Below are 17,378 nucleotides of genomic sequence, written 5' to 3'. Positions count from 1 at the left end.
CCTGCATGCTTCAGGCTTTCAGGACTTGAATGGCGGTCAAATTTGTGACACAGAAATTAGAATAAAGAGTCCTTTGCAGAACTATTTACAGTTCCTTCTCTCTTAAGCACAGGTCTTGCCTTAGAACTGGTCTGAGGATGATCATGGAATTACAGAGTGAACCTTTAGAGGTCATCTAGTCCAATTCCCTGTGGAGAGCAGGGACATCTTTAACTAGATCAGGTTGCTCTGAGCCCCATCAAGCCTGACCTTTAATGTCTCCAGGGATGAGGCCTCCACCACCTCACTGGGCAACCTGTTCCAGTGTTTCACTACCCTCACAGTAAAGAATTTCTTCCTAATGTCTAATCTAAATCTACCCTGCTCTGGTTTATGACCATTTCCCCCCTCATCCTATTGTTACACATGCTTGCAAACAGTCCCTCTCCGGCTTTCTTGTAAGCTTCCTTCAGGTGCTGGAAGGCTGCTGTAAGGTCTCCCTGGAGCCTTCTCTTCTCCAGGCTGAACCCCCCAACTCTCTCAGCGTGTTTTCATAGGAGAGGTGCTTCAGCCCTCAGATCATTTTTGTGGCCCTCCTCTGGACCCACTCCGATAGTTTCATGTCCTCCTTGTGTTGAGGGCTCCAAAGCTGGACACAGCACTCCAAGTGAGGTCTTGCCAGAACAGAGTAGAGGAGCAGAATCGCCTCCCTCGACCTGCTGGCCATGCTTCTTTAGATGCAACCCAGGATACAGTTGGCTCTCTGGGCTGCAAGTGTACATTGCTGGGTCATGTTAAGCTTCTCATCAACCAGCAGCCCCAAGTCCTTCTCCTCAGGGCTGCTTTAAATCTGTTCTCCACCCAACCTGTGTTTGTGCTTGAGATTGCCCTGATCCATGTGCCATGTTGGCTGTCACAAATCACCTCCTTATTTCCCATGTGCCTTAGCATAGTTTCCAGGAGGATCTGCTCCATAATCTTGCTGGGCACAGAGGTGAAACTGACTGGCAGTTCCCCAGGTATTCCTTTTTTTCCTTTTTAAAAATGGGGGGTTATGTTTCCCCTTTCCAGTAAATGGGAACTGCACCAGACTACCACAACTTCTCAAACATGATGGATAGAGGCTTAGCAGCTTCAACCGCCACTTCCCTTGGGACCTGTGGATTCATCTCATTAGGTCCCATGGACTTGTGCACCATCAGGGTCCTTAGGTGGTCTCAAACTCAACCTTCCTCTGTAGTGGGCAGTTCTTCATTCTCCCAGTCCCTACCTTTGCCTTCTGCAGCTTGTGTGGTGTGGCTTGAACACCTGCCCGTGAAGACTCGGGTAAAAATGTCATTGAATACCTAAGCCTTCTCTATATCCTGGATAACCAGGTTCCCTGTTTCTTTCCAGAGAGGGCCTGCATTTTCCCTAATCTTCCTTTTATCACTGGCATACCTATAGAAGATTTTCTTGTTGCCTTTGACAGCCCTGGCCAGATTTAGGGCGGAACAGAGTTGCTGTAATTTTAAACAAAATAGCTTTCAGCTTCTTTAAGCTTGTCTGTGAAGATAGTGCTTAATTCCAGGCTAAATTGTCAGAAGCGAAGAAGCCCAGATGCACAGGTGAAGAAAAAGTGGATAAATGAGTGGGTGAAAACTCCTGTTAACACTGCTCACTGTAGTCCTTGAACACCTGGACATGTGAAGCAATAGAAACAAGTCAGCTAAGTAACTCTGTCTTTCACATCCACATAGTAACTGCATGTTCATGCATTCTTATGATTTCAGTAAATAGGGTGGCTGACATAAAAGGCAATAAATTGAAATTGGAATGGGTGAGTTACGCCTCTGGTTTTGGCCTATGTCAAATATAGATTTTACACAGCTGATACTGAAGATACCAGAAACTTATTTTTTGTTTGTCCTTCAGCTGCAAGAGAATGTGTCATTGCACTTTTTGTTACTCTCAGGGAGGAGTGCCTGTAGGCCTGGCACCTAAGCCATTACAGATCCTTTATGGGCATACTGATGAAGTTTCAAGTGTTGGCATCAGCACTGAACTGGATATGGCAGTGTCAGGATCCAGGGTACGTATCCTTGTACTTTACCTTTCTTTGCCTCTTCTCTACTCAAGCCACAGAGTATGTTTGAAGTTGACTAAGAATAATACAGAAATGACTATTTCACAATTTTTTTGTCTTTAGCTTTGCACGTCAATAAGATACATGCCATCTCCCTTGCTGCTTGCATAAATCAGACTGTCTCAAGCTGGTTTGCACAGTATAGGCCTCAGCTACCATACTGTGTTATTCTGCACAGATGAGCTTTAATGTGTGTGGATATATTTGGAGATCTTAGTTTCTCATTGAAACAATTCTGTGACAGTTTCTTCCCTGCTTCCTTAACCTTTAAGGTTTTGTGCAGCTTACTTATGCTCTGCATTACTGTACTATACTGGCAGACTGCTGAACTCTGACTCTGTACTACACATAATACCTACTCATAAATATGACCTATGATGAAATGGCTAATTTGCTGCCTGTCCTTCCCCTCTTGCCCAGTTTGCATTTGTTTTTTCATATGTCTACAGTACATGGCCTTGAGGCAAAGGCTTCTTTGTGCAGTGTTCCTAATGCTCAAGAGTCTTGATCTCCAGTTAAGGATTTAAGTGATTTGAAAATATTCCCTCTGTATTTAAATACTCTTTCTATGTGTTGCGGTAACATACCTGCTGAGTAACAACTCCCTAAATTTGGTTGCTACAGGATGGGACCATTATTGTCCGCACTATTCGGAAAGGTCAGTATGTGAGGACTTTGCGACCACCTTGTGAGAGTTCTCTCCTGCTGACTGTTCCCAATCTAGCTGTGTCCTGGGAAGGCCATATAGTTGTCCACACCAGCATAGAAGGAAAGACTACTCTTAAGGTACTTACGTTCATGGAATACCTCTGTTTCTTTTACTGAAGACTTTAATCATAAATGTAACTAACTTTATCCTTATTTCCTAAAGTAATGAGGCTTTTTGAGCATGCTGTGTCTCTTTCCTTATTTTTTTATTTTGCTAGCCAATTTGAGTGAAATTTGATTAAAAGATAAATCACAGGCATACTGCGCTCCTGTAAGTTTCATGAAAATCCCCAAACACCTGCAAGGAAGATGCCCAAGCATGTGCTAATGAACCTGCCTGGGAGGGTTGCTTTTGTGTTCAGTTCTGGGCCCCTCAGTTCAAGAAGGACAGGGAATTGCTTGAAAGAGTCCAGTGCAGAGCCACAAAGATGATTGAGGGAGTGGAGCATCTCCCTTATGAGGAGCAGCTGAGGGAGCTGAGTCTCTTTAGCTTGGAGGAGACTGAGGGGTGACCTCCATTCATGTTTATCAATTTGTAAAGGACAAGTGTCAGGAGGAAGGAGCCAGGCTCTTCTCTCTGATGTCCAATAACAGGACAAGGGGAAATGGGTGCAAGCTGGAGCATAGGAGGTTCAATCTGAACATGAGGAAAAACTTCTTCACTGTGAGGGTGCCAGAGCACTGGAACAGGCTGCCCAGAGAGGTTGTGGAGTCTCCTTCTCTGGAGACATTCAAAACCCGCCTGGACGCGTTTCTGTGTGACCTGGTCTAGGTGATCCTGCTCTGGCAGGGGAGTTGGACTGGGTGATCTTTCGAGGTCCCTTCCAACTCCTAATATTCTGTGATTCTGTGAAACGCAAAACTAGGGGATACAGATTCCTCTGTGCACAGAAACAGAGGCTTATAAGGGGAGCAGTGAGTTCTGGGTGCAAGATGCCCAGTGACTACACTGATATTTCTTAAGAGATAGCTATAAGGTTCACGGTGTATCTTATTCTGTCTATTTGGTAGCGGTGTAGTTGCTTTAATGAGGGTATAGCTGTTATGATTTCTATGAGCATGGGAAATATCTTGGAAGACAAATTTATTGGATGTAGGTGTGCTACCTGCATTGAGAAAATGAGGAGACAAGATGTCAAGGTATTGTCAGGCTGGAAGAACTTAAAATGGTCATGTTAAGTGCATCTTTCAGTCTGTCAGGAATTCATTGCCATGTCCCGAAAATGCTTCTAGATTTAGCTCTGTGGAGATACACCTATTTCCTTCTGCTTTTCAATTTGGAGTGGTGGGGGAGGGAGGTTAGGCAGCAGGGCTGAAGATAAGAGTGCTCTCTTCCTTTCTTCTTTCTTAAAAAAAAACAAAACCACCTTATAAAATAGGAAACTGTCCATTAAATCCTTAGATGTTTCCAGAAAATTGATTAGTTGGATAGGTTAGACATTACCATGTTATGTCAAGAGGTAACAAGGAATAACTTCAAAAATTTCCATACGGGACCTGGTATTACATACGCTTTGCATATAGGCTTGGTGCTCTTGTATCTATCATTCAACAAGGAAGCTTGTCAATGATATTAGCTGTGGGTTATTGTCCAAGTTAGCTCCTGTTAGTAAACTAAAGATACAAATAATACATCCTTAATGCAGTGAGTCCTCTGTGACAGATTTATTTTTGATCTATGCAGGATAAGAATGCATTACATCTCTATTCTGTCAATGGAAAATATCTGGGTTCTGAGACACTGAAGGAGGAAGTGTCAGATATGTGTGTGACTGGCGAGTATATCGTGATGGGCAGCTTACAGGGATTTCTTTCCATACGGGATCTCTACAGGTAATGTATCGCTATCAGTAGTTTATTACTGAGAAGCAAATATAAAGGCTTACTGAGAAATGGCTGTGTACAGTGGACTTTGCATGGTGCTGTAGGTGGTAGCCATTGCTTTCCTCTGTGTTCCTGAAAGAACTCTTATGGGGGGAACTAAGATAAGGAGAAAAGAAAAATGAAATGCTGCAACAGACCCCTTTCTTCACAGGCATTTTTCCCAGTTATACATCTAGAATTGGCAGAATTTAGGAAGAGTCTGATTTCTGCAAGCTGTGATTGTCCCCATGTCTATTTAGTCACTGAGAGCTCAGCAACTGCAGGATCAAGCCTTGTGTAGTTCTGCATTGATTTCAAACTCCAGTTACTGCTATGCTCTAGATTTCCATTGCTTCTCAGAATGGGAGTGATCTTTGTCACTTAAGCAGCTATGGGACAAATGTTACTGTTCCTCAGTGAAAATGTCTGAATTTACTGACTTACCTATCCATGCCCTTTCCTTGTTATTGGAGCTCTATTCTGGGGTATGACTAGATTTTCCTAGAAGTTTATAATAATTGATATTGCAGACTGAATCCATGAGAAACTGTTTTGAAGTGCATCCTGTGAACAGCAATTTTGACTGTGGTGTGATTCTTTGCAGTATGTACAAACGAATACATAATATGCTTTCTCTCTGTGGTTTTTGTTCATTTCAGCCTCAGTCTGAGCATCTCTCCCTTAGCCATGCGACTGCCAATCCATTGCATTTCTGTCACCAAAGAGTATAGCCACATCCTAGTTGGCTTGGAGGACGGCAAGTTGATTATCGTTGGTGTTGGCAAGCCAGCAGAGGTAAAACCTGCCATCAAGAACTTTTTCTACCGAACAGTGGGAAGTTCACTTATTTCTGCTTTCCAGTTGAGCAAGAGGTCGCCTCTATGGCAGGGTAAATTTAAGAGCAAGTTTCAGTTTTCAGTGGGAAAGAAATAACTTTTGAGACTACTCTACTGAAATTTCCCATTGTAAGAATCAAAGGTGTATGGGGATCGCAGATGGGAAGCTCAGCTGGACTAACTTCCAGACTATATCATTCGATCTGAATAAGCAAAGTCATAGTAGCTAACCTTTTCTGAACGTGATAGTGTTGTCAGCCACTTCTCGATGAAGTAGTTTTCCAGAAGAAAATTGGAAATAAAAGAGAGCAAGCTACCTTCTTTCTTATGTTTTCTGTCAGATATCTTTTAATATGCATTGACTGACACTGGGGAAAAAATATTACCTCTTTCTGTTAAGAGTCTTTAATTGCAATGCACAAAGAATCACTTGTGTAGGTTCCCAATATGCTCTGTGCTCCATATGGAGAATATAAACTTGTTAGTACTGCATATGCAATATCAAATACAGAGCATCTATCTGTCAAATAGCTGTGCCCAATTTTTCTTGTGCAAAACATAGGTTTTACTTCAAGTACTTCTTGTCATGACTTTTCAAGTACTTGAGTTAGCTTTAACCCACTTCTTTTTAGAGGTCAATCTCTGTTGTGCTACAATGAATTAATTTATCTGGAAATGTGACTATCACTTTTGCATGACCTTTAATATGTGCCAGAAAAGTGTGTTTTAATTTAATTTTATATTTGGACTGTGAAAACAGAGTGACTTTATTTGCCAGTATTTTAAAATGTTTTAGCTAGGAGATATAGTTTAATAGTTGAAACAGGCTTCACACAATGGTAGTCTGATTTTGCTTGCAGTGGGTGGGGAAGGGAGGTTTCCACTGACTTCCAGTTGGACATCTTTTTCCTACTGTAGAATTGACAAAGAGCTGTTTATGATGTAGTTAAACATATGTTTGTAACAGCACTTTTAAAGTCACTGTCATTTCTAAGCTTCCTATTCCATAGAAAAAATCTTTTGTAGGCTGAAATGTATGTATCTCGTTAGACTGAAGGCTTATTGGTTTTGTTGGGTTAGGTTGTTGTTTTCAGTTCTTAATCACATCTATTTTTCTAAGTATGGAGAAAGTGGTGTTTCAAAGACTGGATTCGTCAAATGAATATAGAGACTTTCCAATGATTATTTTTCTCCTGAGATTTTCTGTTTATAATTCAGATGATCTGCAAGCTTAATATCCATGTAAATAGATTGTTTTAAACACACACATAAGTAATAACATTACGCCCCAAATTTTCTAGTTTTCTATAATGGCATCAGTCAATATATTTGAAAAGCGTGTGTATGTGGGATATTTATTTATTGCTTGATTTATTTTTAGTTTGGAAGGAATATATTAATTACTGGAATTTTATCCTTATACAGAAGATGGTGGTGTAGTTCTAGCTTTCGGTGGTGATACTGATCCTTAAGATAAGGGGAGAGACTGACCTTCTTTATTGTGCATAAAGTGAAATGCTGCTTGGTATTAAGATTGGCCTTTAGTGTTTCTGCATTGGCAGTATTCAGTATGAAGTGAAGTAAAATAAATGTTTCTGTACTTTTTAACAATTACTTACCAGTTTGGGATGTTGCAGAAGTTGGGGATTATCACCTGTTAGTGTTAATCCCTGTCAACTCTGTGCCTTTTCTGTAACACTGCTGCTGTGCTTAAAAATGCTTAATTTGTACTATGAACTGCTGGGAACTGTTCTGAAACTTGTGCTGTTAAGGCATGTATCAAGTTTATTAAATGGCAAGGGACTTCATAACCTAATCAGCTGCTAGGGTGATCACTGCTGGCCAATCACAAACCTTGTACTTGTGGAATAAATTAAAACAGGTTCTTACAAATTGTTGTCAAATTGCAGACCTACCAGATGCTGGATTTAATATGGCCTCTGGTTGCTTATTATCTGTCTTTACTTATGCAGTACTCAGTATGAATGATTTCTGGTTTAAATTTTACTCTAACCACTTTACCCAGGATCTTTGGAAGACTGTATAAATTCAACATCAGGAGATAACCTCTCTCTCTCTGTCTTTCCTTCATTCTGCCATCACTACCCTACATTTTGGTTATCTTTTCCTTTTCACTTCTAGCAATTTCGGTTTGAAATCTCTGAAATAAAATGTCCTTTCTTCTAAACTGGTTCATTTTTGCTTGACATTCACCTTCTTTTTTTTTCCCTTCCTATTAAAATAGCAATCTAAACAATGTTTCTAAGACCTTTGAAGTAGATTAAGTATTAAATATGCTTTACTTGGCAATATCCCCTTAACTGTTCAAAATCAGAGAAGACTGGGATTAGTGTTTTGTCTGTTGTTTTTTGTCAGTCCCAAGAATCATCCCTAAGTGTAACCTTTGGTTTGTTTTCAGATAATTTTTGTTAGTGTGATTTTGTTTATGCAGTACGTTGTAGTGTCTGCATTTCATCAGAATCAGTGTCTGAATTATTTTTTAATTTATCCACCTTATCCCTTCCCCCTCCTTTTGTTTCTCTGAATTACTTTTAAACAGATGCGCTCAGGTCAGCTTTCCCGAAAGCTGTGGGGATCAAGCAAACGGCTCAACCAGATTTCATCAGGAGAAACTGAATATAACACTCAAGATTCCAAGTGATTGCTGCTTCTACCTTCTCTCAAGGATTCCAGAAACATGTTTAATCTTTGGGTCATTTTAAATGTATGTCTCAACTTTCAGGGACTTGATTCTTAAGTCTGTTGAAGATGAACCTGTGGTAGAGGTATAGTAATAAGCATATGTACTCATGCAAGTTAACTTGCTTGCGTATTTTTCCTTAGCTGTGTTGATGTGGTCACAGCAGAATCTCTCTTTAAATAGCTGCTAAAAGTGTGTTTCAGAAAAAAAGAAAAGATTATCCCAAAAACCCCCAAACCTCCAAATCCCAGCTTGCTAATTGAATTTAAGATAAGTAGCATTTGATTTAAAGCTGAATAGGGCCAGATTCTCCTGATCACAAAGAAGATATTTGGCTCTGCTTTTACAGTACTGTTACTCACCAGCAGTAAATTAAAATACTGGCAGTCGCAGTGGTTGGATTCAAAATTGGGATAGCTGACAGTTACCTTTTCAATATGTTTCTTAGCCCAATGAACGATTTATTGCAGTTTGTTCCTGTAAATGGCTATTGCTATCTTCTTTTGTATAGTTCCAGTTTTAGGCTGTTCTGCAAGGAACACCTGTGTTGCACTACTTGATTATCAGAAAATGTTTAAAGCGCAGACATGAATAACCCTGAAGGAGTTGAAGGTGGTGAAGGATCTGAAGGAGGTAGGAAATACTTGCTGCTGAAAATTATTTATATTGTTAAATAGACTAAGACACATACCAAGAAATCCCATAATATATGTAATATCTTGAAGAAATACAGAGGAAGAATCAGTATCTATATTGGTCACAGATCAACCTGCTTTATTAGTGAGCCATCTCCTACAAATGAAAGATAAATTTCCACTGCAGAGTCATGTAAACAACATTGCAGCACAACTTGATTAAATAGCACCTGTTTCTTTCTTAGCGTGGTGTTCACCAACCCAGTTGTTAGCCATATTTTTTCCCTGTAAAAACAAGCAGGAAAACAGTAATGTATCAGTTTTCAAGATGTGTTTAAGACTTGGGAAAAGAAAATATCAGATCCTTACATGTGCTATATCCAACAAAATAGTTATGGATTGTATGCTATATTTTGGAGAAGCCATTACTGAGGTTTTTTTAGATTTAGTGATAATGTGATGATGATATGAGGTTGTGTATTTTCTTATCATTCTGACATTTTCATAATGTTAATGATATAAGTGATAAAACCCGTTCAGTTGGAAAAGCATGGTGTCAAGGGAAGTACAAGAATTGTTGGATTGCATGTGAAAGTATGTGTGCATGTGTATATGTGTGTGTATGTTTGTGTATGTATATATGTATACACATGTATGTATGTCTATGAAAAGGAGAAAATACCATGGGGTAAGGGGAGTATAGATATAAGGCAGAACTGTAAGTGATTGTTAGGTAGTGTGTTCCCTTTTGACTACCCCTTTCTTCCCTCTACCATCACTTGTCTTGTTGTTTTTATTTATTTATGGAAATGAATGTGTGTTTTATGTCCTGTAAGATATTCCCTGTGGCTGGGGAGCTGTTGAACTACCTGAGGAACTCCATAATGTATAATCTCATTCACTTTTAGCACAGTATTTTTTAACTTTGTAGAAATAGTAATACCTCCTTACCCTGCAAAACGATAATCTTTACAAGTTCTGTTAGTCTCATTAAAACTGTTTTCTCCTCCTCAATTTCTTTACTGGAAAAAAAAAAATCCCTCTTAGTAACTGTTTAGTGTTCTGTGTAAATAAGGTTGCTTTGCTTTTTCTTAACATTTGTAAATGAAGTAATAAATCAGACCAGTGAACAAGTGGGTCTATGCACAGTTGCAATATTCTAAATAATCACTGTGACAGACTGGATCATCTGGAAAGTTAAGAGAAAATAAGAATTATTTCCCTGAGTCACTTGCCAAGAGAGCATAACATTTCCAAAAGTAGAGCAGTGTGAGTTTTTTCAGACTCGATGTATGTAAAAAATCCACATTTCATATTTTCAAATAAGCTATAGAGAAGTGAAAAATACTATTTTTAATCATTTACCTGTCTAGTAAGAATACTAAGGGTACTCTGGAAGTATTAAGTGTGTATATGTGAATGTGAAGTATGTTTGTCCGTTATGATTTCATGAAGGAAGGATTTCAGGGGAGCTCTTCTGAGAGTAGTTTAGAAGAATTTCAGCTCAGAATGTGAGACTTCTCCATGTTATGGGAAGTTGGAAAAAGAACTCATTTGGGGCATTGAGCTGATGATTTTTATAAGTATGCATCTATGTTCGGTTTAAATGCATGTATGAGGTTAAGTGTTTACTTGCAGGGGAAGGAGGCAGGAAAGGATGATGTTTCAGGTTAGCAGAATGAAGTAGAAAAATTGAGGATATAGGTCTTTTGTAGTATTTGGCAAGAGCATAGTTTTTGTCACTTGCAGACGCATAAAGGTTTGAAAGCGTTCTACTGTGGTTGGGTATGTTTATACAACAGTTGAATCATTGTTTTTAGTAGTTTACTATTAATACTGGATAGACTGTGTCAGTTTAAGTAAAATATAATGTAGTTGCAATAATTGGGGACGAGTTTATGATGAAGAGCTTTGACATTTGAGTACCATCATTTCAGTGCATCACAAACATTAGGTGATCTTCACAAATACCTAGGCAGGTTTAAACGTGGACAGTTCTTGGCCCCTCAAACTTAAGGCTAGTTTGTGTTTTCCACAAAGCAGTAGCAGTAGCAGAATGAGGAGAGGGACAGTGAGCTCTGAGCTGCTCCATGCTCTACACAGCCCTTTTGATCTTTTATCTGGTCCTTGAGGATGGGTGGTATATGTCATCACACACTTTGCATTCTTGCCAGAACCCCTATAGGTTTGAAGGTCTGCAATTTGCCTTTGTCTAAAACTAGCTTGAAATAAAAGATAGAGGTGGTAAGTGTGAGCATTAACTGGTATGTTGTTTATTTTTGCTTTAATTTATTAGTGTAAGTCTTTTTAAAAGTAGAAAAGAATGTTTCTGATCAGCTGTTTAGGTTGATTGGATTGCAGTCTGTTATGCAGTGCACTGTGAATTACTGAACTGACTTTCATAATTCTTTGATTTCCTCAAGTCAATGAAGCTTAGGGTCACATTTTGTTTTTTCATGTAGTACTGGTGAAATAAGATAAACTGTGAAATGAGAGAATTCTGATTAGGAATTCAGAATAAACAAGTCTTAAGTGACAGTTGTTTCATAACACTACATTGGTCAATATCTTCTTGGTGGCATCTTCTTACATTTAATTTTTGGAACAACTCTAATGATACTTATCAAAGTTTAATATATGCTTAACTTTGAAGCTGAGTAAGTAAGTAGGAGAGTAAATATATTTATCTAAAGAAACTGAAAACTGACTCGCTTTTCATACCTGTATACAAATGAGATCAAGTAGTTAGCAGTACTGAGTACTTCTCCCTAGCACAGTTTTGAACTTGCATACCAAAGGATGATATCCAGAAGACATCTCTCCTTTATTTCAAATAAAATGTTTTGTTAAATTTCTCTTTATCAATTCACTTATGTTTCTTGATAATATTTTTAGCTGTCTTTTTATCTATAATGAAGAACATCATCTAGTCTGTGTGGTTTTTGTTATGTATGAGCATTCAGAAAGTGGAATGTTTGCCCTTCAAGTTAGCATCTGACTTATGCAAATTATTCTTTATCAGTATACTTATCTAATACTCATAGGTTATCTGGAAGCCACATCTTCTGTCTTCTGTTTACCTTGCCAACACCAGCATAAAAATAATAATCCCAGTCTTAAAGTAATTGCACTTCTCCTGGTGGCTAATACATATTGTGGAAATCAGGTTTTAGGAAGCCTGTTTGATTTTAAAAAGAAAAAAAACAAACCAAAACAAAAAATGACAGTCTCACACACACACACGTGTCACAATTATTTTGCTAATCTGCAGCATTCATATAAACAAGCTGTTTTGCCCCGCTATACCATAGATCATGAATACTATCACAAAACAGGTCTATCAAAGTCTTTATAGGTTTTAAATAGTCTAGTAAATTGACTGCTTTACAAGGATCCTCTTTAAAGTTGTATTTAAATGAAGTGCAAAGAACTAAGTTTGTGCACTGTAAAAATTTTCTGTGGGACTGGTAACAGTCCTACATCAGCCTGCTTTAAGGTAGTCCTGCAGGAATGATAAATTTATTTTTTTGTAATGCACAATAATTAGGTAGGTCTTTCAACTCTTGCCTTAGTCAATGGGAGCTGTATACCTCACTTCCATAGACCATGTCTCCTGCTTCCCCATTTCCTCTACAAGTCTTTCCCAATCTCCATTAACAAAATCATTAGAAAATATACATAGAGCAACCAAATGCTTCACAAAGCTTTTACTGTGTATGTGTATTTAGATGAAAATGTGTATTTATATACGGATTATGGTATGTTAGGGAGCTTTAGAGCTAGGGAGTGGAGTAAAGGAAGTGTCAGCCTCCATCTGCTCCTATACTGAGAGTCTGTATAGACACTTGCTCTGTGTTGTCACCTAGAGGCACTCCTCTCTTCCACTGTTAAATGCACCTTGCTGGCTAGGTTAGATGCTGAGGCTAGCTGCTGTGAATATTGTTTTTCTCTTTAAAGGAAAATTAAAAGGGGAAAGAAAGCAGACATAAATGCATATCCTAATGTGAATCTAAGGCCTGATATAATAAAAACTGTTAGATGAAAGCACTGTATAGGGTTATATTTAATTGGGTGGACATTCAAGCATGTGGTTCAGCGTTCTCTAGAATGGGCATTTCATGCTTTTTGGTTTAAAAGCTATGTCAGTCTCAGCTGTAAACATGACACTTGTTAGTAGTTTTGTTTTGGGAAGAGTAATAGTTTTTGGAGTCATACACACGTGTGCATTGTGTACCAATGTTAGACTGAAGTGAAGGGTTTGGAAGATGTCTTTCCTTCCATCCAAAGGAGTCAAATTACCCTTATCAGTGTGTAATTTCAAAGGAAGCAAGAGTTTCCTGAAAAGCTACTGCAGTTAAAAGAAGAAAATTGGTAAGACCCCTTCTTCACTATCACATTCATCAGATGCCTGAATGCAGAAATGCCTCTGAGTGGCAGCATAGCATGCTATACACAGTTTGAGTCAAGTGCTATTCATCTGACAGTCTTGAACACCCCATAGGTGAGGAACTGCTGGTAGTGTTTAATCAAAGGTACCCCTTGTACAGTTTTAATTCACCTTTTTGATGTGCATCTGTAGAAGAAAACTGATGTGTCTTTCTTTTAGTTACTGTTTACCCAAATGGCCTAGATAAAATAGGGGTTTCACTTCTTTTCTTCAGGAGAGTTCCTCCAGTTGTGTGTTTTGTTTTTGTCTACTGGACTTGGAAATTTGGCAAGTGTTTCCAGAGCTTCGGTCTGTGGTTATACTCGGCACAGACACAGTTTCATAACATGTCTTCTGTCCTGGAAGCATGATTGTCAGTATAGATTACAGTTTAAAGCTGCTAAGGTATTTTGAGATCAAAATATAAAACATCCAGCCATATATATCATAGATCAAACTGAACTTAGAGGTGACTTGTTTATTTAGCTTCCTGTCTAGTCCGTATTTTCCTCTTGAGGGAACCATATTTTTTGCCTTGAAATTACTTTTTAAGATAAACTTAGTCTTGCACCTGACAGTCCTGCTTTAGTCATATGTAGCTGTGAGCTGTTGTTTAAATAAAGCCATGGGGAGGGGGGAGGAAATTCAAGGAAAACTTGCAATACATGTTCTGATTCAACCCTTCACTATGCAGGAATAACTTAATATAAGATTAGAGAAATGCTGCTGCTTGTAAGACTTACCTCTCTTTGGTCAGTGTTTTGATGGAAGCTGTGATGCTACTCAGTTTGCTTGATGAATTTTTACTACAGCTAATGAGGAAGTAGAAAAAAAGGCCTTACCACAACAGTTAACCATATCTTCTGATAATTCTTACAGATTGTGCAATTATGTGATTACAAATGGATTTTTAAATGCCAAAAAAAAATGTCTTTTTTGAGAGTTAAATGTTAGGTCTGAGAAGTGTTGGAAAGATTTGCTTTCAAAAATGAGCCTTCAGGCACTGTAATGAACTTGCTGTCAGTCTTCCGTGCAATATCTTTTTTCCCTTCTGGGTGCTTTAAGAATATACTGTATGTCTTATTTTGTTTTGATCAGTATGTTTTAAGAGTGTGTATATCGGCTAATGATGGACTTTTTTTCTGTACAGCATGGTGGAAACTGTTTTAAATTTTTGCACTTTTCTAAGATTTGCGAGTTTGTAACCTGACAATTTTTAACATGCACACTTTTGTACATAATTAGCGTTGTATATATTTAACATGAGTCTGAAGCAAATAAAAACAACTGAATGCATAACTTCTCCCTTTATTACTAGTGCAAAAATGGAACTAATACTGTTGGAGTACACTAAACAAACAGTTCTTTCATTTAGCAGGTAAAGCTAGGCAGCAGGAACAGCTGGCTTGTGTCCTATCTTAATTGTGTTAAAGTAACTTTTTTTTGGTGCAGAAGGAATCAAAGTGGATACATGAATGTACAGACCCTTTCAGACTAAGAATAGTTATGATTACTCAAGTATTGCAATAAAAATTGTCTCTTTCCCAGCAAAAAGACATCTGAGACATGAGTTAGGGTTGGGAAAAGAACCCACTAATGCATATTTATATTTATTTATAAAGCTAAGGTTTTCCACCCACCCTGGGACTAGAAGCATCTCTTTCTTTCCTCATTGTCTTCCCATATAGTGACTTTTGCTGCAGAATATGTAAGGCTACAGGTTCTAGAGATTACTGTCAATCAAGAGGAAACTGAAATCTGTTCCAGGCTCGTGGTCAGTTGGTTTCTTACCCCTGTAAACAAGACAAACCATGCTGTGAGCTTTAACAGGAGCTAGGACTACAGTGCTTCTATCTGTTAAGTAGATATAGAATGAGGCATCCTTATTCATAACAAGCAGAGTTTTAACTCCCTTGCCTGCATCACAGGACATAAATAGTGAATTTCTTAGTAATGTTGATATGACTAAAGACATGAGTTCTTTTTTTCTGGAGTTCAATGTGTTAGGGCCAAACTGGCATTCCCCTGGCCTTCAATAACAGCTGACTACTGGGCTTCTTTCTGTGAACAATAGCTATTGTTTGGAAACAAGCATGAATGGATGCAGTGCCATAGCACTTACCCAGTGAATTAGAGCTTCTCTGGCACATAAAGCAATACTCATGTTTTCCCCAAAGAGAAATGGAAGCAAGTGATTAAGTAGCTTTGGATGTTAGGGGACAGGCAGCCTGTGCCAGGAGTCTAATAGAAGTCTCCCCTCCTTTCTAATTTGAAGGAGGATATCCATTCAAATTCAGATGAAGCATTTACCTCAAAAACAGCCATGCTCCTGTCACTTCTTGCAAGGTGGCTTTGTCTCCTTCCACTAGCAGCATTGCACCTTCCCGCACGCCCTAATGTCAGTGGAAACACTTAACATTATTTTCAAGCTATTTGAATATAGGCTAGAATAGCCTATAGGGTAGAATGCTTGTCACAAGCAGGCCAGTTTTGGTGCAGCTCACCATGACTATGAACAAGACTTTCTTGCTCATGTATTTCTAACAAAGATGCTAAGACAAAATTAGTTGAAAGATCTTGTTTTAGAAGCTGGTTTTCTTGTTTATTTTCTTTTTCCCTTTTAAAGGAGAAACCAGTAAGGAAAAAAGGAATTTTTTTTTCCACAATTACTTCTACTACCACTGTTCTTGGATCCAGTCTGGGCCAGTCAACAACCAGCTGGGTTTGTTAAAGCACAGACTTTATACTCTTAAGCTTAAGTACAGGGACAAAAAAACTCAGAGGTCCCATTTCCCCAGATAGACATACTGAACACACTACTCAATGAGCAAATTCAGAAACCTGAAGAGATTAAAACAAAATGTAAAGCTAAGAATATCTGCAAAAAGATTAAGGGGAGGTATCTTACTATCTGTATGCACACCACCCCCAACACACAACTTATGACTGGTGGCAAGTGACTGGAAAGATTGGAGCTGCCTGAAAGGTAGTGTTTGGCAATAGGACTCCAAGCATCTAATAGGCAGGATGCATTTCATTTGCATGTGAGCAAAATCTAAGGTTGAAGCTCTTTGCAGAAATATAACAAGCCTTCCATACTACAGATCTGTAAGGCTTGTAAGGCAGGGGAACTCACACTGGAACTTAGCAAGGATGCGTTTAAAATGTTTACCATGCTACAGCTGTGAGCTTCCTGACTGAGAACAACTACTCGCCAGAACTGGAGGGGTGTTTGGTTCTTTGTGATACTGGTGAATTCTTTCCTCTCTTGTCTCCTGCAATAATGAGTGTAGATTTAGCAGCCCATGCAGTAAGGTAGGACTTAGATCTATCCAAGCAGCATGACACCAAGCAATTTCAAAACATAAAACAAAGCAGCCACTTCTCAAGCAGAATGCTTTCATTAGACTAATGTATTGATGGAAGTGGCAGGATTGACTTTAATTTTGATTGATCTGTATTTTACCCCTCATCACTAGTAGCAATTGTAGGTTGATTGAACAAAACGCACACAATCCCAACTCTGAAAAGCCTTAAAACTTACTCCCACTAAATTAATCTAGCTCTCTTTTAATGCTATTTCTATGTGCTCACCCTCAGAACAAGAACACTGAGGAAGGTGTTGGAAGCAAATGCCTGAGATGCCACTTTCATGACAGAGGGAAGTGAACCAGGGATTTCCACTGATTAAATATCTGCTTGTTTGTCCTCAAATGGGTATTACACTGAATAAATTCCTTCTGCAAACAGCTCTACCATGTTTCCTGAGGGTTTGCTGCTGAACTGAGCAACAGCAGTTAAAGAAATAAAACCAGAAGGATTTGTTGGTAGGGAAACACAGGAACACAGCAGGGACTTGGTAGATCACAGAGCTTCCAGCTTCCTCTTGGAGAAATAGCAAGTTAGTTATAGGGAAAAGACTGCCTGCTTATCTAGTGACAAGCTGATTAAATGAGTACCTACAACTTCATTTAAATTCTAGAAGCATGCCCTGATCCTCCATCTTTCCAGTGTCCCCCAGTTCTTAATACTTTCTCTAACCATGAAGAAAATTTGGTCACAAGGAGAAAAGTTAGTCGGAGCATCCCGACACGTAGGAAGTCAA

At 38.7% G+C, this 17,378-nt stretch overlaps 1 protein-coding gene across 1 annotated transcript in view; it reads left to right on the top strand.

Annotated features, from left to right (window-relative positions):
* LOC104541564 (neurobeachin-like protein 1) overlaps nt 1-8,321 on the top strand; it is a 10,171-nt gene extending 1,850 nt beyond the window's left edge. Inside the window, exons 3-8 of the mRNA XM_010185656.1 lie at nt 1,934-2,050; nt 2,729-2,762; nt 2,844-2,890; nt 4,497-4,645; nt 5,335-5,470; nt 8,072-8,321. Of these exons, the coding sequence (XP_010183958.1) occupies nt 1,934-2,050; nt 2,729-2,762; nt 2,844-2,890; nt 4,497-4,645; nt 5,335-5,470; nt 8,072-8,173 (585 nt within the window). The 3' untranslated portion in view covers nt 8,174-8,321. The remainder of the gene's footprint in view (nt 1-1,933; nt 2,051-2,728; nt 2,763-2,843; nt 2,891-4,496; nt 4,646-5,334; nt 5,471-8,071) is intronic.
* Nucleotides 8,322-17,378: the final 9,057 nt, after the last annotated feature.

This window comes from Mesitornis unicolor, unplaced genomic scaffold, assembly GCF_000695765.1.
Source record: "Mesitornis unicolor isolate BGI_N332 unplaced genomic scaffold, ASM69576v1 scaffold33235, whole genome shotgun sequence".
Classification (NCBI taxonomy): Eukaryota; Metazoa; Chordata; class Aves; order Mesitornithiformes; family Mesitornithidae; genus Mesitornis; species Mesitornis unicolor.
The sequence above is the reverse complement of the archived record's forward strand: the minus strand, read 5'-3'. Positions and strand labels throughout refer to the sequence as shown.